We start from the raw sequence: 27,423 nt of genomic DNA, 5'->3' as shown, positions 1-27,423 counted from the left end.
GCTAAGGTGAACCTTTCCCCCTGTAGCCAAGGGTTATGGCAAGAAACAGAAAATCTTAATAGTTGGACGGGACCACAATGGACATCTACTCCCAACTGCTCACCCTGTAGGAATAAAGTGAGTCATTTGTATCCATTAGGGTTTGGTTCCAGGCCCCCTGTGGATACGAAAATCCATGGATCCTCAAGTTCCATTAAATACAAAGGCATAGTGAAATGGTGTACCTTATGTAAAATGGCAAAATCATTTGCTTTTTGGATTGTATAAATTTTTTTGCATATTTTCAAGCCATGCATGGTTGAATCCATGGATGAAGAATCTGTGGATACAGAGGGTCGACTGTACATAAATGTAACATTTCTGAAATATGCCTATCCAACCTATGTTTAGAGAAGTTGAAGGCTTTCATGGCCGGCATCCATAGTTTTTTGTGGCTTTTTTGGGCTATGTGGCCATGTTCTAGAAGAGTTTCTTCCTGATGTTTCGCCAGCATCTGTGGCTGGAAAAAACTATGTTTAGAGACTTCTAAATTAGACCACTCTCTCACTCTATTCTACTCTGATCTTAAGGTAAAGAAGTTCTTCCTAATATTTAGGTGGAATCACCTGTAATTTGAATCCCTTTGTTCTTCTGCTGTAATCCCTATAGTAGCAGAAACGAAGCCTTCTCCATCTTCTACATGACAATCTTCAAATATTTAGACAGCAATTGTGGCACCTCTCAATCTTCTCTTCTCCAAGCTAAACATAGCCAACTCCCTAAATCTTTCTTCACCTTTGATGATCTTGGTTGCTCTGGTCTGGACATGTTCCAGCTTGCTGATATCCCTCTTGAACTATGGTGTCTATAATTGCACACAGTATTTCACATGAAAATTGACCGTTGATGTTCCTATTGATGCAGCCTATAATTTCACTAGCTTTTGGGTCACAACATCACTCTACTGACTCATGTTTAGCTTGTGGTCTGCTAAAGATCATTAGGTCCTTTCCATATGTAGTGTTTTAAAACCAGGTGTCACCCTTTCTATATTTGTGCATTTTTTCTTTCCTAGTGGTCTCAAAATGGATTATTTCTGCAGTGTGTGTTGGACCCTTGTAACTTACATGTATCCCTGTTGAAATTAATTCTGTTTTGGCCTAATGCTCCTGTCCTTCCAAGCCATTTTGAATTTTGCACCTACCTCTACCCTTCACCAAAAAATTTGGTGCAACCTACAATTTGATCAATGTCTTCTATTCCATCAACCAAATCATTTATAAAGATGCTGAACGCCACCAGCACTATTACAAGGAAAGTTTTGTGTAGGGCGTGATGATGATGTCCATGTGCTGCAGTGCCCAGACAGCACTGCGCGGAGTCATGATTACACGCGAGTGTGCCAATGGCGCCCCATGTGCGGCATAAAAAGAACCCACCAGGAATAGGTTCTCTTTAGGCCTCCTGGAGGCTGTGCCATTTGTCTGCTGCGGCCTCCATCTGGGGCAGAAAGGGGCGGTGTCTCGCTCTCCTTTTCTGCCACTCTGTATCCCCCCTAAATTTAATTATGTAGCCTATGCCCTTATCTGTATGCTTTTGAAAAAAGGACTTTTTAAGTTAAATTAACAAGGGACATCTATAGAAAATAAGTATGCTCTGTCCATGTATTAAAGAGGTTCTTCTTTATTAGAATAATTACATTCTTAATTTTTTAATCATTAATTAATTTTCACTTGTGAAACACCTTTGATTTATCAGTAAGAAAATACGTAAAAATTTTCATCAACAATTCAAGGGACACCCAGCTATAAAAATACAGTACAAATGGTATTATTAATAATCCATATCTCAAAGAAGTGTCTACCACCACCACCACCACCACCTGTTCTGAAGAAATTCATTTAAGGAGTTGCAGTTCTTTTCAAACTATTCTGCAAAGTTTTTTGCAGTCTAGCTATGTTAGCATCTAAGGCTGCTAGGCCATTTTTGAAGTCTTCTTCATCTCTAGATGTGAATGTTGAAAAGGAAGATACAGTACATTCAGATTTTCCTGACATCCAGTCAAAAGTTGAAAAACTGGAATCAGGAGCAGAATTTCCAGCGTCTTTGCCGTGCATATTTTCTTTCTGATGTGAAATGGGAACATAAAGGAATTTATCAGGATGAAGTCTGTCTGGATTGTCCGAAATCACTTTAGCAGCTCCACTGATTGTTTCTTTTGGCTGCAACTGGAACCTCTTGCCTTCCAGCACTGCTGTCCTCCCTGAAGTTTCAGCTTTATTTTCAACAGTCTTTTTTGGACAATAGCTACTGTAGAATTTGTTGTCCATTACCCCAAATCTACTTGTTTGCTTAGAATCAATCAAGTCACAGTTCAATTTTTGGGGGACTTGGCGTTGTGTGTCTGTCCTTCTCTCAGCTGTTGTTGCTGGGTTTTGAGATGGATTGCCACTCAATGGTATGTAAATAGTCTCATCCGGCCCAGGTCCTTCCACTAAAGTACTTGAGTTACTGGCTCCTTCAACATCAGGCTTCAGAAAGGTAAAAACATTCCTGGGAGCCACAATTTCCTCTTCAACAGAACTCTTTTGAGAAGAGTAATCTGCTGCCCTGATGTCATCTGCTTGATTTGGCTCTTTCATCTCTGTCTTTGATAAGAGAGCTTCTGCATTTATCATAACAGGATCAGTTTCTAATTTTTTGAGGTAGTTCATTATGGAATCACTTAGAGGGTATGCCTCTGGCTGCAGCTGTTTCTCATGAAATTCCAAGACAGCTTTTGACAGGCTCCTTTCATGTTTTGGTGCAGCAGTGTCCACAGTGAGATCAGCAAGAAGTTTGGACATACTGCCCTGCAAAGCCCTGTCAAGAACAGTTCAAAGGTTAATTAGGACTTCAAATAAGGCAGAAGCTGAATACTTCATATCTGTTTCAACTTGTTAGATCCAGGCAGCAAATCTGTGCCCTGCTTAATTTAACTTGTTTCTGAGTAAACATTGGGGTAAGGCTGTAAAATTCTTTCAGGGGATGGTACACATTGCCTTTGATGCAGCAGAATACCTAACCTGGCATAATTATGTACTTCTATACTACAGAGTACTAAAACCATTTTAAATCATACCTACAGAACTTCAGGCACATGAAGTATGCTTAAAATTGAAGACAAACTACAAAAAAGAGGCATTCATAAAATACATTCCAAATTGTTGTTATACTAAAGTGAGATCCAGTGCTGTACAGTGGTTTGAGCACTGAACTACAACTGTTCAAATCAGGGTTTGACTTCCTGCTCAGCCATAAAGACTGACTGGGTGATTTGGGCAGGTCATACTCTCTCAGCCTCAGAGGAAGACAAACCTCCTCTGAACAAATCTTGCCAAGAAGATGGTAAATCTGCCAGAGGTCAGAAATGACTCGAAGGCCACAGCAACAAAGAACATTATCTAATGGTTTAAATTAAAAGATGAACTACTTTAGGTGGATTTTGGAGGCTTGGAAAAGTACCACCCTCCAGAGGTTGTTGGACTGCATCTCTCAGCATTCCTTGCCACTGGCTAAATCTCACCCTGGTCCATATAGAGGGAGTAGGAAGAGAATCCGTGCATGTATAGAGCAGCCTGTTAACAATGAGAGGTGTCACACTGTCAGCATGATTAACATCCTCCTCCCTCGCACCCATAAGGGAGCTACTTTGATGGCACATGGTTTCAGAGAGAAAGTTCTATAACCAGGTGTGGGAAGGGATGCCATGTAAATGAGGAAAACACATGGAACTGGCCTTCTTGCAAACACTCCAATCCCCCAGGTTGGAACCACAAAGCAATGGCTCCTCCATGCCAGACACCATTAGTTTAAGGGCCCAAAAAAATCTGAAAAACCACACATTAAATTTGAGTCCAAGGTACCCTCTGTGAAGTCGCACCAATTAAATTATTACAATGACGTTTAAGCAAGTATTGATCATGGTTGGGTAAGAGGTAAATGCATGCCAAGTCCAGCCCTTTTGTTCCCCTTCTTGAGTAACTCCTGAGTAAAATTTTAACTTTACAAATGGGATCCATGGCTGAATGAAAAGTAGTATGCATACATGATACACTGGTGACTATTATTCCTCTCCAGCTAGTGAGATCATGTGGAAGCTCAGTGATTCAGAAAGTAAGAATAAAAGCTGAAAACCAATGACAATCCATAAATATATCAATTATAGATGTTCTATTTTCCATGAGGAAAATAGGTTTCCGGTCATTCCATGAATCACTATCACCACCTTATGGCCAGCTACTGCCATCACAGGACAAGATCTCACATTTGTTATGTGGCTACATGTTGAGTCTGACCTATGGCAGCACCATCACACCAGTGTTTTTGCCAAGATTTGTTCAGAGGGGTTTGCTATTGCTGTCCTCTGAATATAACCTAACAGTAGTAACTCTTAAATTATCTGTAGTATCTCTTAAATTAAATTAAATTATGTGGGGGACCTGCAGAGGTGTTTTCCCAATTTGTCAGGGACTGGCACATTTGTACCCTTAGATTACAACAGTTTCTTTCCTTCCTGGAAATTCAGCATGGACCAGCAGTTAACAGTTTGTGAGCCAACACTGTCCCCACACCACCACTTTCAGTAGCAGTGGCCTACAACATCCTGGCAGAATCCCTTCCAAGCACTAACCAGGCCTGACCAGGCCTAGCTTCCAATGCCACCCAAAATATAACTTTAGGATTACACATGCCACTACACATATTGCAGCAAATAAACATTAGTGCCCTCTTCATTCAACATCCCACCCACAGTCATTTGAATACACTCCCACCCAGACCAGGGAAGCTTCTCTGCTCCAATGAGTCCCTCAACATCTCAGAGCAGATTTAGAAAGGCGGGATAAGACAGTGGCAGGGAGGGGGAACCTATTCTGCCAGCAGTATCTATGCTATTGGCAGTAAGGTACTACATATGGTCAAACAATCAAGTACTGGACATTCCTTCATCTCAGTAGTCTCGACTCCCAGGACTCCAGGGCAGTCCTAGGTGCACCCTGATGCCGGCATAGCACCTAGTGGAGCCTAACTTGAAGGTTTGCTACCTCTTCCCACAGTCTTACACAGCTGGGATTTAAGACTTCCAGGACTTAAAAATCAGATGGCTGACTCCCATTCCCCCTCATTAACTATTTATCCAGAGAGGGTAGGAATCATGAGAACCTCTAGATGTTGGACTGCAAGTCCTAGATGCCCTAGTCAACAGAACCAATGGAGATGAATCCTGGGAGCTGAAGTCGGACATTTGGAGGGCTGCACGATTCTTCCTCCAGATGTAGCCTGAGTTCATTACAACTTCAAAACTTGCACACTGTTGGTGCCATAATGACCAGCTTACATGAAAATATTTCTCTGATATAGATTTAGGAATTTTGCTTATGGGCTTTCATGACTATCAATGCTTGCTCCACACCTGACTCATTAAACAGTATGTCAGAAGCAAATGAAGTGAGGGGGAACAGAGACTGCTTCCAGATCTGATTAAACAGCTGGAGATAAACATTGCCAGAATTCTTTATTTCAATTTGTGCTATTAGTTTCTTCTAACGTAACCCAATGGGTGAAGTCTTAGATTGTGGTGGGACAAGTGAGGCCTTGGGATGGCATGTGCCCTCTTTCCCCCTGGCTAATCTTTTACCACACCAGCATTCCCAGACCATCCTCCTCCTGGCACAGAAAAGGTGAGCTCCTGTTCCTGAAAGCTCGCCATGACTATTTGATCAAGAACGTTTTTCCAAAATCAAAATCATGGGTGGGTGGAAGGAACTATGTGGCTGTTACAGTGGTAGAAAACTGGCCTTGGCCCACCCCATTTCAGATCAACTGGATTCTTATAACAAAATAGCAAAGTGATCATTAGAAGGGTTTCTATGGTTGACAAACAGAAGTAGAGCTCAGAACACTGCCTTGCTTTGATATCATCTTACAAGACAGTCAGCTTTCAAACACTAGTACAGCACAAACACTTCATATAAGTGCCAGAAATTATTTGCATGGCACTTTTTACAAAAAATAATTAAAAATATAGAAATATTATCTGTAGACCAAGGTCATTTTACCTCACCAAATATGAAATTTATGACACACTGGTTCTGTAATATTTATCAATTGTTTACTTCAAAGATTTTAAAAAAAATCAAGTGGAGAGCCGAAGTGGTGTAGTGGTTTGAGTCTCGGATTATGGAAACCAGGATTGGAATCATCATTTGGGCATGGATGCTCTGGTGAACCTAGAGTAAGTCACTCTCTTTCTCAATCTCAGATAAAAACAAAGGCAAATCGCTTCTGAACAAATCTTGTCTAGAAAACCTTGTGACAGGTTTGCTTCAGAGCTGCCATAAGTCAGGAACAACTTGAAGGCACACAATAGTAAACAGGCATCTAGCATTTTTAAAAACCTTGAATTGCAAGGCATATTCTTTTGACACCTGTGGTAGACAGCTATGCCCTGCTCCAATTCCAGGTATTAAAAATCCTACCCAGAAAATTAATCTGGAAGATTTTCCGACCACTTTGAGTATGAGCATTTTTGAACTGGCTCACTCATTACAGATGAATCTTGCTGGTTTCAGAGATATGAGAGCTTTTAGCTAGCTAAGAAATTAACTTTTTTCTACTGTTTCTCCCATCCTCAACTATCCCAAAATGGATTTTAGAGACCTTTATTATGTCCATCCCATATTGAGCAGGCATACTTTGAAACTTTCAGTTTTTTTTTATTTCAAGGCCAGAATCTTGTTGATGCACTGTGTCAACTCAAATAGGAATGGAAGGAGGAAAGCCAGCAGCCAGGGAAAAAGGCAGGCACTGGAGAAACTGGGTGCATGGTTCTCTGGGACGAAGAGAAACTGGTTCTCTGCCTTCCTTTTGCCTCTGCTGTGCAACCTGGGAAAAGTGCAACCACTAATACTGTGCACTAATACAGTTCTGGCCTGAATGTCTAGACTAGGTCAGGAAATGTGCTGATTGTATTGAATGAAAAACAATGAAAAGAAAAGGTAATGTTACCGAGTCAATTCACGCAGTCTATTAACTTCTGCATCTCGCTGCCGCAATGTTATGTTCAAAATCTGGTTCTCTTTCTCAGCAGCTTCTAACTTATATTGGAAATGCTTAATGTTGGTCAACATCTCGTCTGCTTCTATGATACATATTCATAAAGTATAAATGTTAATGGTTATGTTAAAATGAACACATAAATATTGTAATCTCCCCCAATGGTCAACACACACACCAAGTTTAAGCTTTGTTGATTCAATATCATGCTGCTGTCTCTTTTCAAGCAGCTCTTGTTCTCGCTCGTGGATTATTCTAGTTAGTCTTTTGTTTTCTTCTTTTTGGCTTTCTAAGATTTTAATGAGCTCTTCATTTTTATTTTGCAGTGACTCAATGCTTTTTACAGATTCACTGAGTTGAGCCTGCAATGTCACATTCAGAGACCGGAGGGAGATAACTATGGGAAGGAAACAAAACAGTTTGAATGACAAAATTAGCTCCACCAGCAGATATTTTACTAAGAAAGAAAAGGAACTTGTAATCGCTAGGATCAGTTAGTGCAACACATCTTACTCAGGGCTACTGTTAGAGAAGGACTAAACATTCTAGGCAGTGCAGAATGTCACACTGCCTCCTTATGGAAATAAACATGAGATGTTCTGAATGGATGCACAGTTGATATTCATTTACTTCCAGACCAAAGTAAGGAATGTGTTGCTCATTCAATGTTGAATTGCAGCTCTTAGCAGTCCCAGCAATCACTAGGGTTGATGGGAGCTGCAGAGTAACAGCATTTGTAGAACACCTTGTTCCTTACTTCTGTTCTGTGCCAAAATCAGGATACTTTCATGGCTGGAACTTGCCTAGGAAGCAGCAGCTGTAATGCTGAAACTATAATTAGCTAACAATAGTTATTGTCCAATTCCCATATTTTTCTCCATATAATCATGTGCCTGAATGCATACAGAATTTCAGCAACATGAAACAGCTCTTGAGATTTAAATATTTAAACTATGAATAAAACAACTGTGGAATAAATGAAACCATAATTCCATTGCTAGCCAAACGTAAGCTGGGATACTACAATGGAAAACTTGAGGGTACCATTCACCATCTTCTCTAGTTGGTGTTTTTTATTTATCCTGTCCTCAGACTCCATTCACTTCATAATCTCCAACCCATTAGGGCCAAAAAGTGCTCTTCAGAAACCTGCTGATTTTACATGATTACATAAAATAACCACGTGCTCATCAACAGATAATGTCACTTGGCCTGCACCTTGGGTTTAAGAGAATCTGAGGTTGAGTCTCCCTTATCTGAAATTCTAAATGTTCCAAAATCCATAACTTTTTGAGCACCAATGTGACAGGGAAGCAGTGGAGAAGGAGGCAGCAGCAAGCCCCAACCGTGCATTTTTTTTGATGGGAGATGGTGCAGTTAGGTTTACAGCCAAACTCTGGACAAGCAGCAGCCATTGTAGCTGCTCCTCCACTCCAACTCCCACCCAGCAGCTAGAGTGAGGTCCAGCATGTGGAAACAGCAGCTGCTGGTGACAGTCCCCAGACTTGACATCCCTCTCCTCTCTCTCCCCTTCCACAGCCAGATCCCAATCAGGGTTTTTACTACTTAAGTCTTCTACAGATGTGTCAATAATCACAGTCAACTTTGGTAGCTGGGCTGTCTATCCTGCCCTCCTCCCCCCCCATCTGTATCTGGCCACCCAGAGCCTGCAAGATGAGAATAGCTCTAGGTAGTACCCTGTCACCCGTGTCCAAGTGACAATGACAATACTTCCAGTGCCCCGAGGGCAAAGTGAGCTACTGTCCAGAGGAGGCACCTATCTCTCACAAGTAGTGATTCATGGCCACCATCGCATCCAGGGCACACAAGTGCATAGGAGCAGCCACAGTCCCAGGAAGGGGAAGCAGCAATGGCAATAGTCGTACTACTGAGTACCTGGCTGCAGTGGCCCTTCCTCATCTGCCAGTGTGATGCTCTGCTGCTCCATCTGTGCTGGCTGGATCAGCTGGGGCACAGAGCTGAAGCTGCAAGTCAAGTCCCTTCATGACAGCAAGTAGCCCTTCTTTCTGTTTCTGCAGCACTAGGAGCCAGTACCCAGGGAGCAGCAGATGAGTGCTGAGGAACTGCTGCTTGCCGTTGTGGGAGGACTTCATTTGTAGCTTCAGATCTTTGCCCCGGCTGATCCTGCCACCACAGATGAAGCAGCAATGCATCATGCCAGAAGATGAGGAAAAGGAAATAGTGGAAGCAGTTGTCACTTCGGCTGGGGACTTGATATTATAACCATTGCTATCATGTCCCCTCCCCAGCACTGCAGCTACTCCTGTGTGCTTGTGAACAGCAGACATGATGGTGGCCATGAGCTGCTGCTTACAGGAGATGAGCATCTCTTTCTCCAGATTCTCACTGTCATTTTGCCCTAAGGGAGCTGGAGCAGCCTGTGGCGCCTTAGTGGGGACAACAGCTGTGAAGTGTTCTGCAGAGCTGCTGTATTTCAAATATAAGTATACCAAAATATGAAAAACTTCAAACTCTGAAACCCTTGTGGTCCCAAGAGTTTTGGATAAGGGAGACACAACCTGTACTGTACTTGGAAATAACTGAGGAATGAACACAGGTAGAAAAAAATTTCAAGCACCTAAATGTGTGTTGAGTAATGTATGAACACCTTCAGAATATTTACATTTCTCAAATTCTGAAGAAAGTGCATATTCAGATCTTTTACCTTAATACTTACATTCAAAGTTGCTGTCCAGATTACACTCCTTTTCAGCTCTCCTTTGATCTTTGAGCTGCTGATTCAGTATTCTTAATCTTCTACATATGAAAGGGATAAAACTTATTTAAGAATTTTCTTAATGTCAGAATTGGATTATTTAATGATAAAAGGTTGGGGAAAAAGTTCTTCTTTTATTTGACTCAGATTTTATAGTTAACACTGTGTACATTGTGACAATACACTTAATCTTCTTGGAATTCTCTTCTGCAGAGAGCACTGTTTGGGACAACTGGCTTCTGTCTATTAAAACCCTGTTTTGAGACAAAAAGTCTCATCTAAGAATTATTTTGTTACTATTTCACATTGGCAACGTACAACCAGACTTAATGTTATTTTTTACTATGTGCTTTCAGATCGTTTCCGACTTATGGCAAGCCTAAGGTGAACCTATCATGGGGTTTTCTTGGCAACATTTGTTCAGACAGGGGTTTGCCATTGCTTTCTCCTGAGGCTGAGAGCATGTGACTTGCCCAAAGAGGGTTTCATGGTAGAGCTGGGAATTGAACCCTGGTCTCCATAATTGTAGTCCAACAATCAAACTACTAATCAGCAAAAACAGTAAAAAAAAAATGACCTGAATGTAATTAAATCCAACTGCTGGCCCTTATTAGTGTAGACCCACTGAATAAAATAACCGAATGATAAGTCAAAACTTAAGTAAAATAGCCGCCTTGGATTTCATCTTGGGGGAAAGGGTGGGGGAGTATAAATCCAGTAAAATAAATACATAAATCTCAGTGATTCTGCTTTAGTAAGGGCTAGGAACTTAATTTTAGGCTAGGCTTATGTCAGTCACCAATAATAATGATATTATAAATATACAGTAAGTATTATATACAAACTAATCTTAATTATTATCACTGACATACAACCATTAATAACATGCTAGTGTTTGTAAATCTGTCTGCATATTTAATTGCTCTCTGTGGACTTGCTCCTCAGTTCAAAGCAGATAGCTGCTGCGTGGCACCTGCTGTCCTTTTGCAAATGCTCCTTCTCCAATGAGCTCTACCTGAAAGGGAGGACTGGATGGGAGAAAAAGGTACACACTTCCTCACCTCCCGATCTTCTCTCTCCAAATTTTAAGCAGAAGATGCTGGAGCAGAAACAATGATATTCACAAGAAGGTATGAATTTTGGTCCCATTGGAAGAAAGGTATATATAAACACTCTGCAGATATACTTTCTCTTTTCCTAAATTAGAAGAGACTTGGAAATACCACAAGTGTTGTACTTCCCAAATCCTTACTCATTTTAGTTCTACATTTGGTTTTTTAAAAGGGAGTTTTAAAGGTTTTGACCAAAAAGGGGTTTAGACATGTTATTTTAATAGCTATGTTTCTATTCCTTGAAAATATAGGACCAAAAACTTCATTTAAATGCCTCACTTTAACCTTACTCAAATATTTTCATAATTGTTTGAAACTACTGTCCAGTGGAACTGCATTATTCTCTCACAACCAACCTGCGCAACTGGGCATTTTCACTTCTGAGAGGCTGAAGAGCAAGTGCTACTTCTGCTTGCACATTTGTATTTCCAGTAGCAGCAGGCAAGAGTGATACAGTGTCTTCCACTTCAACAAACAGTCTCAACATTTCTGAGTCATCTACAAGAAAGAGGAAAAATACATCTGGTAAGTTGTCAAACAGCCATTCTTCAGAACATGTTACTGTCAAAAACCGATCTTCCTAGAAAGTGTACTGACTGTACAGCCTAGGAGTAAAAGGATAAACCATCTCTGCATTAGCTTCCTCCTTGTGCTGCATTACAAATATGTTAAGACTGAACTCTGTCTACAATACATTTCTCTGTAAGGTTTGAATTCTGAAAGACTGAAATCTTTATGAGCCCTAATTTATGACTCATTTATAAATCTTTCAGCCCTTATATTGGATTGGAAGCATAACAGGAAGTTCTATTTCAAAATAGTAAAACCCTTCATTAAAGTCTCAAATAATATGCAAAACATAAGATTGGCAATACATTCCCAGCCTCACAAATTTGCTCACAGTTAAATGTTTGTTAAAAATCAATGCATTTTACTCCCATGATAAACGTCCACATTGTTGTTGCTGAGGATGGATTGTACCTGCAGGTTACCAAATGTGTACCTTCTTCTGTTATAAGACTTGCATCAATATGGGAATCCTCAGGTCAAATTTTATAAACCATGCATTTAATCAGTTGGATCTAGATAGGAAGTTAGCTCAATTTCTCATTACCTGTTTTCCATCTCAACCTGATTTTTAAAGATACCTTAAATTCCATTCCCTTATACCTTATAAATTCCACCATTTATTGGCCTGTCAATGCCGGACTTGAAAATATACTACCATGCATGCTGCTTAGAGTGGCTCAGAGAATGGATACAACTGAGAAATGAACCTTTGTTAGAATTAGAAGGATTTAATACAATCTATGGGTGGCATGCATATTTATGGTATGGAAAGCTGAAACAAAATAAACAATTTAATGACCATGTTTTCAGAAGGGCACTATCGAGAATATGGAAAATATATAAGAAAAAAAATTATAGGCAGATCCCAGATTGGCTTTCCCCACACGAGGCTTTTTTGAGGAGGGAAAAATTTGTGAAGAAAGGCTGGTTAAAATACAAAGATGTTTTGAAAATAGAGAATGGGAAATATAAGATGAAAAGCCGGGAAGTATTGGCATATAAAGTGATAGAAATAAATTGGTTTCCCTATCGACAATTAAAAGAGAGAGTCTTAACAGATACTAAACAAGGGAATATAACAAACTTAAAAACAAAATTGGATGAGATAATTATTGGGGAGGAAAGAAGTGTAATATCTACATTATATAAACTACATTATATAAACCAACTGGAAGCCTCAGAAACAAAACAAATATGGTAGAATGGGCAAAAAATGTTAAGCATAATATACCACTTATAAATTGGGAAAGAGTATGGGGAAAAGATCTAAAATTTACACTCTGTACAGATATTAAGGAGAACTTTATAAAAATGCTCTATGGATGATATCTATCCCCCACAAGATTGGCCAAAAATATACAAAAAGAAAGAAAACCTATGATGGAGATGTCAGAAACAACTAGGTACCTTCTATCACATGTGGTGGACATGTTCCCAAGTTAAAAAAAAATTGGGCTTAAGTACACACAATTATACAGAAAACATTAAAAACTGAGATGGAACTGAAGCCAGAGATGTGTCTATTAAACACGGTGGAAGACACAAAAGCAAGGGGAAAACTTAAATAATTGTTGTATTTAATTTCTACAGGAAGGATAACTATTGCAAAAAAGTGGAACAAATGTAAAGTTCCAAAAACTGGTGAATGGTTAAATAAAGCTTTGGGGTCATAGAAATGGACAATTTGACAAATATGTTGAAAGAGGAAGAATTTAAAGAAGAAAGAGGATGGGAATCCTTTATTGAATATTGCAATAAGCGATGGATGAGTAGTAATAAAAATACTATTAACAATGAGGAGGAGGTTGATGTATAATGTTGTAGTTGGAAGTCGATAGCAGATAAAACCGAGCTTCAACAAATTTGGAAATACCTACATTTTTTTTTTTGTATTGACTAATATGGTAAAAATTAGTTTGTGGTAACTTTTAAAGATGACGTTCACATACTTTGAAAGAATATAAGTGATTTCAGTAAGGCCTTTGACAAGGTTTCCCATGACATTCTTGTAAACAAGCTTGCAAAATTTGGGCTAGACAAGGTAACTGTTACATGGATTTGTAATTGGTTGACCGGCTGAAGCTAAAGGGTGCTCAACAATGGCTCCTTTTCATCCTGGAGAGAAGTGACCAGTGGGGTCCCACAGGGCTCTGTCCTGGGGCCAGTGCTATTCAACATCTTTATCAATGACTTGGATGACAGAACTGAGGGCATAGTTATCAAATTTGCAGATGACACCAAATTAGGAGGAATAGCTAATACCCCAGAGGACAGGGTCAAAATGACCTGAATAGACTAGAAAGCTGGGCCACAGCTAACAAAATGAAATTCAAAAGGGAGAAATGTAAGGTACTGTACTTAGGGTGGAAAAATAAAATGCAGAGATATAGGATGGGGGACACCTGGCTTAATGAAACTACATGTGAAAGGGATCTAGGAGTCCAAGTAGACCACAAGTTGAACATGAGTCAACAGTGTGATGCAGCAGCTAACAAGGCCAATGCAATTTTAGGCTGCACCAATAAAAGTATAGTGTCTAGATCAAGAGAAGTAATAGTGCCACTAAATTCTGCTTTGGTCAGACCCCACCTGGAATATTGTGACCACTTCTGGGAACCACAATTCAGAAAGGACATTGAGAAACTGGAGCATGTCCAAAGGAGAGTGACTAAAATGGTGAAGGGTCTGGAAACCATGTCTTATGAAGAACAACTTAGGGAGCTGGCGATGTTTAGCCTGGAGAAGAGAAGGTTAAGAGGTGATATGATAGCCCTGTTTAAATATTTGAAGGGATGTCATATTGAGGAGGGACCAAGCTTGTTTTCTGCTGCTCCAGAGACTAGGACCCAGAACAATGGATGCAAGCTCCAGGAAAAGAGATCCCACCTCAACATTAGGAGGAACTTCCTGACAGTAAGGGCTGTTCGACAGTGGAACAAACTCCCTCCCTTCTTTGGAGGTCTTTAAACAGAGGCCGGATGGCCATCTGTCAGGGATGCTTTGACTGAGATTTCCTGCATGGCAGGGGGTTGGACTGGATGGCCCTTGTGGTCTCTTCCAACTCTACGATTCTATGATATAAAAGATAGAGAAGGGAAGGAAATCAAGACAAGAAGGAGGAAGAAATAAGAAGGCTGTAAAAACCATGTATAACACAATAAGAACTTTTATGGGATGGAAGGGGTAGGGGTGGAGAAAGATAGGTTAAGATAATAATATATATACTATACACAAGCTGTTTGCTATTTGTATTTTTAAATTTAATAAATTAAAAAAACAAATCCCACCATTTATATGATTAAAGAGGTATTAAAGAAAGATCTGATTGGAACTTAAAGGTTAGCCTTGCATTATTATATTTGTAGTTCATTGTGCAATGTTTAAAATAAAATTTAAAAAAACACTATATTCAGAATATGAATACTGGGTATCTCTTAATCATATAAAGCAGAAAGCCCACCTTACCATGATCTGTTAGGAGGGTCTTCAGCTCTCCTAAAAGGTACTTCAATGTTTTCATTTTTTGAACTGTTTTTTGCAAGCTTGGGTTTTTTGGCTTTAAAACTTCCTTGTCAAAACTAGTCTGACAGCCTGTGTCTCTCACTGGTGCCATATCAACTCCATCCAAGTCCTCTTCTTCACTGGGAATACTCTCACTATATTCTTCAGCAGTGTCTTCTTCTCTCACACTGAAGGGCTTGGACTGTATTTGATCAATGTCCTGGCACTTTTCATTGTTTTTTCCATTGTTCTTTTCATGTGCCTGCAATACAGCTAGGTGTGCTTGAATACACTTTATGAGATCTGCCTCTTTAAACCACTGCTCCTGGTTTCCTTGTTCTGACAAAGCCTCTCTGCTAGGAAGTACAGCAGGGACTGTAGATGGTACAAGATCACTAACAGCAGAAGGAATCATATGGGGACATGATGCAGTAGGCTGCACTTGGGGAGTAGAAGTGGAATCAGTGAAAGTTGTTGGCAAAAGCACAGGTCCTATATGTGATGCACACTGGCCACAGTTGTTTATGGAAACACCCTACAAAAAGTAAGATGGGAATCTTAATCTTGCACTGAAATTGCAATTTTTTTTTACAATTTAAGAAGGAAAGTCAATGATGTTAGCATTATACAGCACCCCCAATCCACCATTTGCGCATCTTCATTTCTGTGATAAATAAGAGGAGACAGTTCGTCCACTGCTTTCTTAAAAACCCTTCAAATGGGCACCACAGTTGGTAAAAACCTTCTTATTTAGGGCTAGGCTATTAGACCGCTTGATAACCAAAACAAACAGAAGCACTTGTATGAGATCGTGTTAGTAAGTACTTGAATTTGATAGTTATTTAACTTGATACTACCAAAGATATATGGGAATGAAAGCAGCAACAATATTCTTCAAAAGAGTACCCAATCAACAAAAGGTGGATATTCCACTATCTTAACCTTGTTGCTACTGTGTTACAATATAAAAGAAGGGACAAGGAACAACTACCTACTTTCTTTCTGGAGCAAGGAGGCAAGAGTGGAATACGGTAGGGAAAAAGGAGTATAAATATGATAGGGTTAAAGACGCGTGAAATTTTGCTCCTCACTACAAATTTTACGCCCTTCTGGCCGGCAAAAATAATTTGTTCAAATTGTATGCCCCCAAGAATGAGGTGGAATCTAGTGGGAGTAGGAAGTATACGGTCCTGAAGAAATTAGTGGACTGCATCTCTTATTACCCTCACCACTGGCTACGTTGACCATAGCTAATGGGACTTCAACAACATCTGAGAGCTGCCCATTCACCATTCCGATCAAGAAAAATGTGTAACAAACAAATTATACTAATGAAACCCTGAACTATCAGGGTTGCAAAGAAAGGGCAGTGCAAAGAAATGAAGGGGGAAGATGCAAGGAATGTATTTGGGAATAGAAAGGCAAATTAATCTGCTCAGACATCAGCTAAGGCCTTATCCATAGTGCAGAAATAATCCAGTTTGACACCACTTTAACTGCTAAGGCTCAGTGCTATGAGATTCTGGGAACTATAGTTTGTAGTTGCACCAGAGCTGTCAGACAGAAAAAGCCAAATGCCTATAAAAACTACAGTTCCCAGAATTCTACAGCATTGAGCCATGGCAGTTAGTGGTGTCAAACTGGATTATTTCTGCAATGTGGATAAAGCGTCAGTCTCAGCACAATCTACTATGCTTAAAATAGAGTTCTGGCACCTTCTATCTGGGATGAAAAGAATTTGAAGACAATCTTCACGCAATGATTCAATATGATGCCAAATGCAAAAGATGATTTGAAATATATTCATGCCTCCCCACTGAGTACCAAAATAAATTAGATGAAAAGATAAATTATTACTAATCTGTTACTAATTTGTATCCAGAACAATGCTTATTAAATTGCATTAAACTAATCAACACCCACTTGTAAATTACATCAGGGAAGATTTTAATCACAGCAAAATAAATTTTGCTATCAATAATTTGGACATGGTAACACATGGCAACCCAAATTTGACTTCAGCTTATGAAGGGTACTCACAGGCTGAATAACTGTAGGATTAGCTGCATGCTCTGGGGACAAAGCCGGTGTAGAAGAAGGTAAACGACTGTTGAATGCAGTAACAGGCTGATGTGTTACTACCAGTGGAAGACAAAGAGTAAAACAAAATTTAAACAAATTAATTCAGAGGTGAACATTAAAAAAAGTAAAATTGCCATATGTATCTAAAACATAACTTTCATACTCACCATTTTCAGGAATGATGGAAAGTGGTGCTTCAGGAATGTCATCAGACTTCTGTGGAAGCTGCATATTCAGCAGAGACATTTGTGTCTGTATCTGCTCACAGAGTTTCTGATGTATTACAGGAGAATGTTGAGTGCAAGGTATATAAACTGCTTGACCTGTAAGCGTTTGTTCAGTGTTCACAGGGGCTGCCTCTTTTCCAACGGCATTCAGATTACCCGAAGCAGTCTTCCTAGTTAACACAGGCACTATAAAAAAAGAAAAAGAGAAATATTAATACCATAGGATCTAATATACAGTAATCCAAACATAGCACTAACCCCTTTCAGGGTTATTCTTGAAGTAACATTGAATATATGTAGCCTCAGTTATTACAATTATTCATATAATATAAAACTTCATTACTTATACAGTGACCAAAACATTTCATTCTTTCCTAACAATGCAATGCTTGATATTATTTTTATGCCATACTCTGAGGCTCATTTGACAGAGTTTAAGTGGCCAGCATTTGGCCGAAGTGTTTAGCCCCACTAACAAAAATTGATATACTAATGGGTTATGGATGAAAATAAATGTCCTTGAAACAAATCTCATTTTCTAGTACAGGGGAACTGTACTGAATATTTATAGTGTAGTGATGTTATTTGAATACAGAGTTTTAACGAAAAGAGAAGAATGTAAACTGTTTTACAATTTTGCTAAAATTGTAATTATAAAAATGTAATTGACAAGGTCAATGCTGACTGGATAAATAAAATAAAGATAGAGTTTCAATATTTCTTTTAAAGGGAAAGAAACCTACTTACCTATTTCCTTATGTACATTTGTGGAAACAGGTTTCTTCTTTGGCCCTCTCTTCTTCAAACCACTTACTTTACTGAGTAAAGGTCTGCCAGTTGTTCTGACAACAGCTGCTTTTCCTGCCTTTCGACAGACTGTCTCTGTACCTAGCATCATTTGAAAGAATACTACTTAGCAACGAAACAAGCTATTTGTACAATGAAAAGGGAATCCAAGAAATCAAAATGATGCTACCTTCAGAATCATTTTGTAATATGTCCTTTAGTAAAGCTGCACAACGATCGAGGCCATGATGAATAGTTGCAACCTGTGGAAATGTTGCAAGTTAATTTGCAAATAGTACTTTCTAATCCCTGAAAACAGCCAATTATTCACTGAGCTGGTAAATGCTCCAAGCTATGTGTAACCTCTAGCAATACAAGCAAAACTTGCTCTGTTTTAGAGTTATGGAAACAGAGGATTTTTGCATATATTTAACTTTGCAGAAGTTATTTGAGGGGCAAAGTATGAACTTTTATAGACTTTCTAAGTTTTGACAGAAGGTTAAATATTTTAAAGCACTACTGTGTATCTGTTGAAATAGCACCATGTATTGTGGTGTGTGTGTGAGTGAAAAAGAAAGGCAGTGAGTTGCTTAATATTTGAAAAATTGGTTCCAAGATTATTGGCATCACTGACTAATCACCTTTCTAGTTTGTGTTTCAGATCAAGATACTTCTTTGCATTTTCATATTTAACACATAATCCTTTAAGGATATAACACAAACTGAGAACAATCAACTTTATTCATTTAGGTTTTAAACAATGCATATTACAAAGTGTATCTGAAAAGGGGTGTGTGTGTGTGTGTGTGTGTGTATATGTGTGTGTGTGTGCACGCACACACACACACACATTATTCATATATTAACAAATAAAATGTATAAATTTGCTTTCACACGGCCCACAACATGAATGCAGGGTGTCCTAAAACACCACCAATTCTAAATCAAGGACTGGTAAAGTGAGGCTCATGAGCTGTTTGTGTTGCCCTAGGGGTCACAATACCACCAAACAACTTGTGGGGTTGTGGGAGGAATTTTGTCGCCTTTTTTGGACTTTCTGGTACATGTGCAAGCCTTTAAGTGGAAGTGATGTTCCTGGCCCTAAAATGGCTCAGGGGAGGCCAAAAACATGGCAAAATTGTCCTTCACACCTCCTAGATGGTATTGGGGGACATTTGGGGAGGGAAAAACAATTCCGTTTGCAAGATGCTGCAGCAGCCCTCAACCTCCAATAGTTTCCACTCTTGTTCCAAAGGCAGGACACTGAGTGAAATTCTTCACAAATTTTTCAGATTCAACCAATAGATAACCAATGCTACTGATATACCCAAGACAAATAAATACTCAGAAGAGTCACTTAAAAATGACCTAAAAATGTCCCTCTCTTCAATCTGTCAGCCACAAAACAATCCATACAACCACCTTCATTGTCTGTTAGGTGCCAATGATACACTGTGGAACACACATACTGATGTAACTTGTAGTTTGCCCTTCACCTACTATCAATATACCAAACTCCAACACTGTTCATGTGGCTATTCACAACGATTTTCAGTTACATCACTCACTGTTTAATGAACACCAAGAGCACAGCAAGACTAAATGGAATGGCATTTCAGCAGGAATGCTGTTAGACTGTGTAGATTTAACACTGCTATCTGTATCTATGCCACTGAAATTAATTTAATAATAATAATAATAATAATAATAATAATAATAAATTATTTAGATCTATTGGATATATTTATTCTATGCTCAAAGTGTATTGACAAGATTAATCAAATGAATTAGGAAGACAAAACTGGAAGTGATGTGATAGAGTAGTGATCTAAAAGCCATCATAAACACGTACAATTTAAAACCACAAGATATATATATATATCAAGTGTACACTACAGTATTAAATATGTCACAAATAAGCAGCCTGAGTTTAATTTGTACTCTGCCTTCTTTTCTTACCTGATCTTCAGAGTCTGTGGAATACAGAGAATAACCACAGTCAACATCTGAATGTGCCACTTTTCTCAGACCAACCCTTGAAGACAGAGGAAAATGTGCTGAAGATTTCATCATCAAACTATGAACAAAGGAAAACCTGGAAACTTTTTAACATCTAGGCAACAAGAAATGCTAATACATCATTATAGAATCTTAAAAACCAATTAAACTGTTTGAAGACACAGTATATTACACTTGGTAAGAGAACTGATACCTAGATTATTAACACAATTAAAGCAAAATTAGATCCTCAGCAGCCAAATGTTGTCATTACATTTTTTGTTAACTAGTCTTAAAGGTTCAAAATAATTGTTTACTTGTTGCATGTCTTAAAGTTGTTTCAGACTGACGGACACACTAAGGTTTTTTTGACAAGAGGAGGTTTACTCGTTCCTTCTTTTGAGGCTGAGAGAGTGTGACTTGCCCAAGTCACCCAGTGGGTTTCCATGGCTGAATGGGAATTTGAACCCTCATCTCGAGAGTCATAGTCCAGCGCTCAAACCCTACACTGCTGGCTCTCTCAAAGGAACTAGGATACCTCTACTGTAAGATTTTGCTTTTGTAAAGCCTGCAGGAACCAGGCAGTTTGGCAGCTACCAGTGCAACACCTATGGCAGCAGTGAGAAACCTGTGTCCCTCTACATTTTTTTGACTCTTATGCTCATCAGCACCACACAGAATTGGTTGATGATCAGGGAAGGTGGGAATTCTAGTTCAGAAACATCTGGGATATCACAGTACCTTCATCACACTTTGATCACTGCGGAAAAGCGGTTTATAAATAAAACATTATTATTATTATCATCATCATCATCATCATCATCATCATCACCGGCCCAAAATACACTGCTGAAATAATCCAGTTTGAGACCGCTTTAACTGTCCTGGCTCTGTGCTAGGGCATCCTGGGAACTGTAGTTTATTGTGGCACCAAGCTGTCAGAGGCAGCTAAAGGCCTCACAAAAGTACAGTTCCCAGAATTCTTTAGTACTGGGCCTGGGCCATTAATGCAGTCTCGAACTGGATTATTTCTGCAGTGTGTTTTGGAGCCTAGAGAAAGTCTCTTCAGCCTAACTGACGTCGGAGGGGGCAACGTGTCCCCTCAATGTGCCAGAGACAGGTGCCATGTTTGTTTGCACAGCACTAAGCTAGAGCTATTTTAACAATAAGTTGTGCATACTGTGCAGCACTGAAGTAAAAAAAAGAATATATCCTTACTGTTTTTTCCCACCGGTGAGTTTATTTGATCCAGTAAGTCTTCCTGAAGATACTACCTGTTGATAGTACAAGCAAGCAGTCATTATTTTGTATTAGTTTCCCTGAGAATTTTCAACAAGAAAAAGCACCTCTGGCTTACGAAAAAGCAAGACATGACAGATTTGCATTAAAATCTATTCAAAGTTGCATTTTGGACTTTAAAGTTACCATGTAAGTGATGTCTCCTTGGACGAAGAATTACCTTAAAAGATGACAGCTAAAATGAAACAAAACATATTGCCTTCATTTTTATTTCTAACTATAAATATACTCTTGAACATCAGTTTCAAGGGTCAACTCTGATAAAACTTTGAACTGAACACCGAAACAAACCTTTATTTTTTCTTAAATCAGAACAAAACTTGGACCATTAATTATCTCAAAGGCTCTGACCAACCAGAACAGAAGTAGAAATGTTCAAATTGGGCTACTGGTTCAGAGCGAAGACCCTTGCCTTCCTCTCAGGCTGAGAGAGTATGAATTGCCTGAAGTCACCCAGTGGGTTTCCATGGCCAAGTGGAGATTCGAACCCTGGTCTTCAAAACTGTAGTCCAATGCCCAAACTACTGACCATGCTGGCTCTCTGGGGTAAACTACCAGGGGCATATAACACTTTTGTGTTTTGTGAACTGAAGTGGCAGCCTATATACAGAAAGGGTCGAGGTTTTGTTGTTAATTTATAAAGGTCTAAACAACTTGGGACCTAGGTGCAAAACACACTGTAGAAATAATCCAGTTTGAGACCGCTTTAACTGCCCCGGTTCAATGCTAGGGAATTCTGGAACTGTAGTGTTTGTGAGGCATTGAGCCTTCTCTCTGATCAGAGCGCTCTGGTGCCACAACAAACTACAGTTCCCAGGATTCCGTAGCACTGAGCCAGGGTTCGTTCAGTGGATGATTTCTGCAATGTGGATGCAGCACAGGTTCCACTGATCTCAATAACATTTAGTCTTCTCTGTCAGAAAGCTCTGTGCCTCAACAAACTACAATTCCCAGGATTCCCTAGCAATAAGCCAGAGCGTTTAAAGTGGTCTCAAACTGGATTATTTCTGCAGTGAGTTTTGGACCAGTATTTCATAGACCATAAAAGGTGTGTATGAGTCTCCCTTTTCCAAAATGCTTTGGACCAGAAGGGTATTGGATTTGGTATGTAACACACACACACACACACACACACACTATAAATATGTTTGTATATACATATATATATATATATATATACACACACACACACACTGTGATACACACACACACACATACTGTGTGTTTGTGTGTGTATATATTTCTATATAGTGTATATATACACACACACATATATAAATACACTCTCTCTGTGTGTGTATATATATATATATACACACACATACTGTACACACATTCACACACATATATATTGTGTGTATATATTTGCATGTAGTATGTGCATAATGGAGGTATGTTGGGTTCAAATCCCCTCTCGGCCATGGAATCCCACTGGGGTGACCTTGGGCGGAGTCACACTCTCTCAGCCTCAGGGTCTCTGTGAGTCGGAAACGGCTCGAGGAAGGCACTGAGCAGCAACCAAGGAGCTGCAGGGAACTGCTTGCTTAGTCTCCCGTCCCCGCTCGTCTTCCTCCCTCTCCCCGCTGGTGGGTGTCTCCCTTTTACCTTGGGGGGGTTCCGGAGGGCCCCCGGCGGCGCCATCTGCAAAGAGAGAGAGAGAGACGCAGAAGAGGCCCCGCTGCTTCCTCCCGCTGCCCGCCCCGACTGAGGCCCCAACGGTTATCGAGGGAGAAAGGCCTCTGCTGCCTCCCCACAAGCCCCGCCCACTCACGCCCCTCCATTTTAGGCGGCGGCGGACGGCGGCGGCGGCGGCAGGCCGGGCGGGAAAGGAGCGCGCTGGGACAGAGCGGAGGGAGGATTCTCATTGGCGGAGAGTATCCCTCAGCTGGACCAATGAATGGAGGGAGAGAGGGAGGGAGGGAGAGAGGGGGCGGGGCTTAGTGGAGGCTGTGACTTTTAGAGCCTCAGGAGGGAGGGAGGGTTTGCTGTGTTGACTTCCCCTGAGGCTGAGAGAGTGTGACTTAGCCAAGATCACCCCCCCAGTAGGTTTCTATAACTGAGCTGGGATTTGAACCCTGGTCTCCAGAGTCGTAGTCCAACACTCAAACCAGTACACCACCTTATCATGGGGTTTTCTTGGCAAGGTTTGTTCAGAGGGAGGTTTGCCATTGCTATCCCCTGAGGCTGAGAGAGTGTGGCCAAAAAGACAAACAAATGGGTCCTAGAACAGGCAAAGCCTGAAAACTCCCTGAAAGCCAAGATGGTCAAACTGAGGCTGTCGTACTTTGAGGAGGCATGAATCACTGGAAAAGACAATAAGGCTAGGAAAGGTAGAAGGTGGCAGAAAGAGAGGAGGGCAGCATGCCAGATGGTTAGATCCAATCGGGGAGGACAGGGGCCTGGGCCTGCAAGGCCTGAACAGAGCAGTGGAGGACGGGGGGGGGGGTGCTGGAGATGGCACATGATCCACAGGGTCACCATGAACTGAGGTTGATGCAAGGGCAGCTAATAGCAAGGAGAAGAACTAAAGCAGTTTGACACCACTGTAACTGTCATGGCTGTATCCTGTGGAATCCAAATTTGTCGTTTGGTGAGCTGTAGTTTGACAGTAAGAGCTCCCTCGGTGAGTGGTGGAGTCTCCCTCCTTAGAGGTCTTTAAACTGAGGCTGCATGGCAATCTGTCAGGGATGCTTTGATTGAGAGTTCCTGCATGGCAGATTGGGATTGGACTGCATGGCCCTTGCGGTCTCCTCCAACTCCATGATTCTATCAGGTATTCAGACTGGTCTCTCAGAAAGCTCTGGTGCCTCACCAAGCTACAAATCCCAAGATTAATCTGTAAGATAGACCCGTGGCATTTAAAATGTCAAACTGCTTTATTGCTTCTGTGTGGATACAGCCTTATTTACTGGACCTGTGTTCTGTACTGACTCTAAAGAACAGAGCAGAAGAAGCCATAGGCATTTCAACAAGTGGCTATGAACTGGGAGCACTGTGACACCTGGGGCTCATTCCCCCTATGAAAAAAATGAATTGGCAAGTGAAGTATATGACCCGCGTCCCCATTTGAACCCGGTTCTGATGCTGGTGCGATCAATTGCAGTCGCGACAGTGGGAGGCAAATGGAGAAAAACCCGCATTATTCAAAGAGCAGTTCCCTGCCAGTTTTTTTCTTTTAAAAAAAAAACATTCTGCAATGGGTTCAACAAGTGGGAACAACAGATCAAAATCACATCATTTGCAGTAGGAGGGAGGGATGGCAGAGGGGCAGCAGAGGTCACAGGCCTCCAGTGCTGCCTTTGGCTTTTTAAAAAAAATAATAATAAAAATTGCTTGATAAATTGATAGAGTGATGTCACAACTGTTAAATTGCTAAATTGCAATATCGTTCTATCAATTTCACGACTAACCCCCCCAAAGGTTTGCCTCTCCTTCCTCTCTTCCTCCTCCTTTTCAAACAAACAACAATCCCCATGCAGAATGCAGCCCCGGAACCTCCTGGGCGAGGGGCGCAGAGGCAGCCTGGAGTCAGAGAGCTCTGCCTGTCCTCAGAGGCTCACTGTGCCTTGACCAGGGGCCGTTACGTCAGGGGAGGAATGTGAGGGGGGAAGTGTGTGTGAGAGAGACAGCTGTGAAGGGGGAAAGGCCTGTGTTTGATATGCCCCCCCCACTGCACAGGCTTATGTCATTTCATTGACATGTATTTCAAAAAGGGGCACCAAGTGGGAAAATGTTCCACAAAATGCACCAATTCCGTTGGGATAAGAAAAAAATCGCTTGGATAGTGGGAACAAGGGACCTTTTGGATTAGACTTCTAAAGCGCATCAAGGAATCAATTTAGCGCGATTTAAATTGCAAGTGGGAATGAACCCCTGGTCTTCTACTAACAGAGGAGCTGTTCAGAAGAGCTGAAGCTGTAGGGGAATTTGTGCAGAAGGTTAATGCAGTCTCACCCTCTGTATCATAGAATCATGGAGTTGGAAGAGACTACAAAGGCCATCCAGTCCAACCTCCTTCCATGCACCCTTCAATACTCCTTTTCTGTTTCTGTCAATGACATCTCTATTCGTCTGGTCCAGGAAGTCCGCAGTCTTGGTTTTATTTTTGATTCTTCTCTGTCGTGTATCCCCCGGATCCAGGCCACAGCAATATTGCTAAAATCCATCCATTTCTGTTGGTCTCTACTGCCAAGACTGGTCTACACTCTGGTCATCTCACAACTAGATTATTGCAACCTCCTTCTGGCTTCTTCTCTCTCACCTCCATCCTTTAATTTCTGTCCAGCATTCAGCTGCACACATTATTACATCCGCTCGCCACTTTGAATATGTTTCTCCTCTATTATCATCCCTTCACTGGCTCCCCTTCCCCTTCCATATTCAGTATAAGCTTCTGCTGTTGACTTTTAAAGCCGTGCATGTGCTGCCCCCTCCTTATTTATCTAACCTTCTTTCTCCTCACCTTCCCACTCATGCCCTCCATTCTAGTAGTCAAAGTCTGCTGTCTCAGCCTAGGATTTTCTCTGCCCCGTCCTGGATTTGTCCCTTCTCACTTGCTGCCACTCACTCCTGGAACCTTCTTCCCCCACAAACACGGGTCATCACTGAGTTGAAGACCATCCTATTCAGAGAAGCATTCCCAGGCATTGCGTGATTATTATTTAGTTGACGTAATTAAGGTAATTAAGAATGGATAATTAATGTGATTTATTACATATTGTATGTGGAATACTATGTAAAAGATGTTTTTTTCAATATTATTTTATGTTGGTTATATTCTATTTTTAATAAAATTAACTGAAAAACAATTCTGCCAAAATAAACAAAGGAATGGTGGTTTTCAATGTGGCAAAGTTTCAGGGTCAGAGATGTTGCATGAAAGCAGCTGCCAAAACTGGAGGCAGTAACTGGTGCTATAAAGCAACCAACCACCACTGAGAAGAAGGGATGTGACATGTGAAATGAGGCAACACATATGGGCAGCCAGAGACAATGGCAGAGACATCAGTGGGTGCTAGGGGTTTCACCCTGGTCCATGAGAGAGCCAGACCAGTGTATGTTCAATTTAATAGAAGAAAAGAAATGACAAAGTAGACAAGCAAAGCAAGTGAAATAGTTATAAATAATCCTATACTGGTTGTGCATTGGTAATATCAGTGTCGTAGGCCCTGTACACACCAGCCATTAATAGGGGCAGAGTTGAGGTGTAGTGTCCTCATGACACATACCATATTCCACCCCCCAGGGCACCCTGATACCGTGTGCCACTCCACATGGCGCACATCATCAAGGCTCTCCTCTGGTGCTGCGTCCATATGGCGCAGTGCCAAAGGGGTGCCATATAGGCAACACAGCTATGGTGCCCTTTCGAGGATGCAAAAAGGAGCCACTTTCTGCACCTCCTTTTTGTGCCTTCAAAAGGCTGGATCAGGGCCATGGCATGTGGTTCCCGTGGCCCCAAGTAGGAAAGGGGTGGTGTCCCGGCGGCCCTTATGGGCTTTATATACAGCCCCATACTTGCCCCAGGAAAAGAACCAGTGACATATTTAAAATGTTACGACAAAACATAGTACAATCATCTCGTTTTCATTAAGTTGGAAGAGACTTCAAGAACCATCCAGTCTAACCCCCTGCCATGCAGGAATACACAAAGCACTCCTGACAGATGGCCCTCCAGCCTCTCTTTAAAAACCTCCATAGAAGGAGATTTCATCACCCTCCAAGGCATTGTGTTCCAATGTCAAACAGAAGCAGCTCTTACCATCAAAAAGTTTTCCTAATGTTTAGGCAGAACCACTTTTCCTGTAGTTTGAATCCACTGCTGCGTGTACTAGTTTCTGAAGCAGCAAAAAGAAGCTTGCTCAAGCCTTTCAAATATTTAGACAGAGCTATCATATCACCTCTTAACCTTCTCCAGGTTAAACATACCCAGCTCCCTAAGTCTTTCCTCATAAGGCATGGTTTCCAGGCCCTTCACCATTTTGGTCATCCTCCTCTGGACATGCTCCAGATTGTCAACATCCTTTTTGAATTGTGA

At 40.8% G+C, this 27,423-nt stretch overlaps 1 protein-coding gene across 2 annotated transcripts; it reads right to left on the bottom strand.

Annotated features, from left to right (window-relative positions):
* Positions 1-1,687: 1,687 nt before the first annotated feature.
* On the bottom strand, positions 1,688-23,067 carry CCDC14 (coiled-coil domain containing 14). Of its 2 annotated transcripts, XM_089520240.1 has the most exons (13): positions 22,992-23,067; positions 21,306-21,361; positions 20,049-20,124; positions 18,280-18,352; positions 18,051-18,191; positions 17,244-17,489; positions 17,035-17,132; positions 14,959-15,529; positions 11,280-11,421; positions 9,773-9,852; positions 7,253-7,471; positions 7,027-7,159; positions 1,688-2,841 (listed from the first exon to the last, which is right to left on the bottom strand). In XM_089520240.1, the coding sequence occupies exons 1-13, from the start codon at positions 23,025-23,027 to the stop codon at positions 1,881-1,883; spliced, it is 2,832 nt and encodes a 943-aa protein (XP_089376366.1). In that variant the 5' UTR covers positions 23,028-23,067; the 3' UTR covers positions 1,688-1,880. The 2 variants fall into 2 exon arrangements, with proteins under 2 accessions (XP_089376366.1, XP_089376367.1); XM_089520241.1 differs by lacking the exon at positions 18,051-18,191.
* Positions 23,068-27,423: the final 4,356 nt, after the last annotated feature.

This window comes from Sceloporus occidentalis, unplaced genomic scaffold (assembly GCF_023333645.1).
Source record: "Sceloporus occidentalis isolate IW3139 unplaced genomic scaffold, rSceOcc1.0.p SCAF_4, whole genome shotgun sequence".
NCBI classification, from domain to species: domain Eukaryota; kingdom Metazoa; phylum Chordata; class Lepidosauria; order Squamata; family Phrynosomatidae; genus Sceloporus; species Sceloporus occidentalis.
This window is presented reverse-complemented; position numbering and strand designations above follow the sequence as displayed.

Bases quoted from the DNA above. Each gene is read 5' to 3' on its own strand.
- CCDC14 (XM_089520240.1), bottom strand. From the start codon at position 23,027: ATGGCGCCGCCGGGGGCCCTCCGGAACCCCCCCAAG. The intron at 17,133-17,243 runs GTGAGTATGAAA...TTCCACTGGTAG, and splicing joins TTCCATCATTCCTGAAAATG to TAACACATCAGCCTGTTACT. The intron at 9,853-11,279 runs GTTGGTTGTGAG...TTTCATATGTAG, and splicing joins GAAAATGCCCAGTTGCGCAG to AAGATTAAGAATACTGAATC.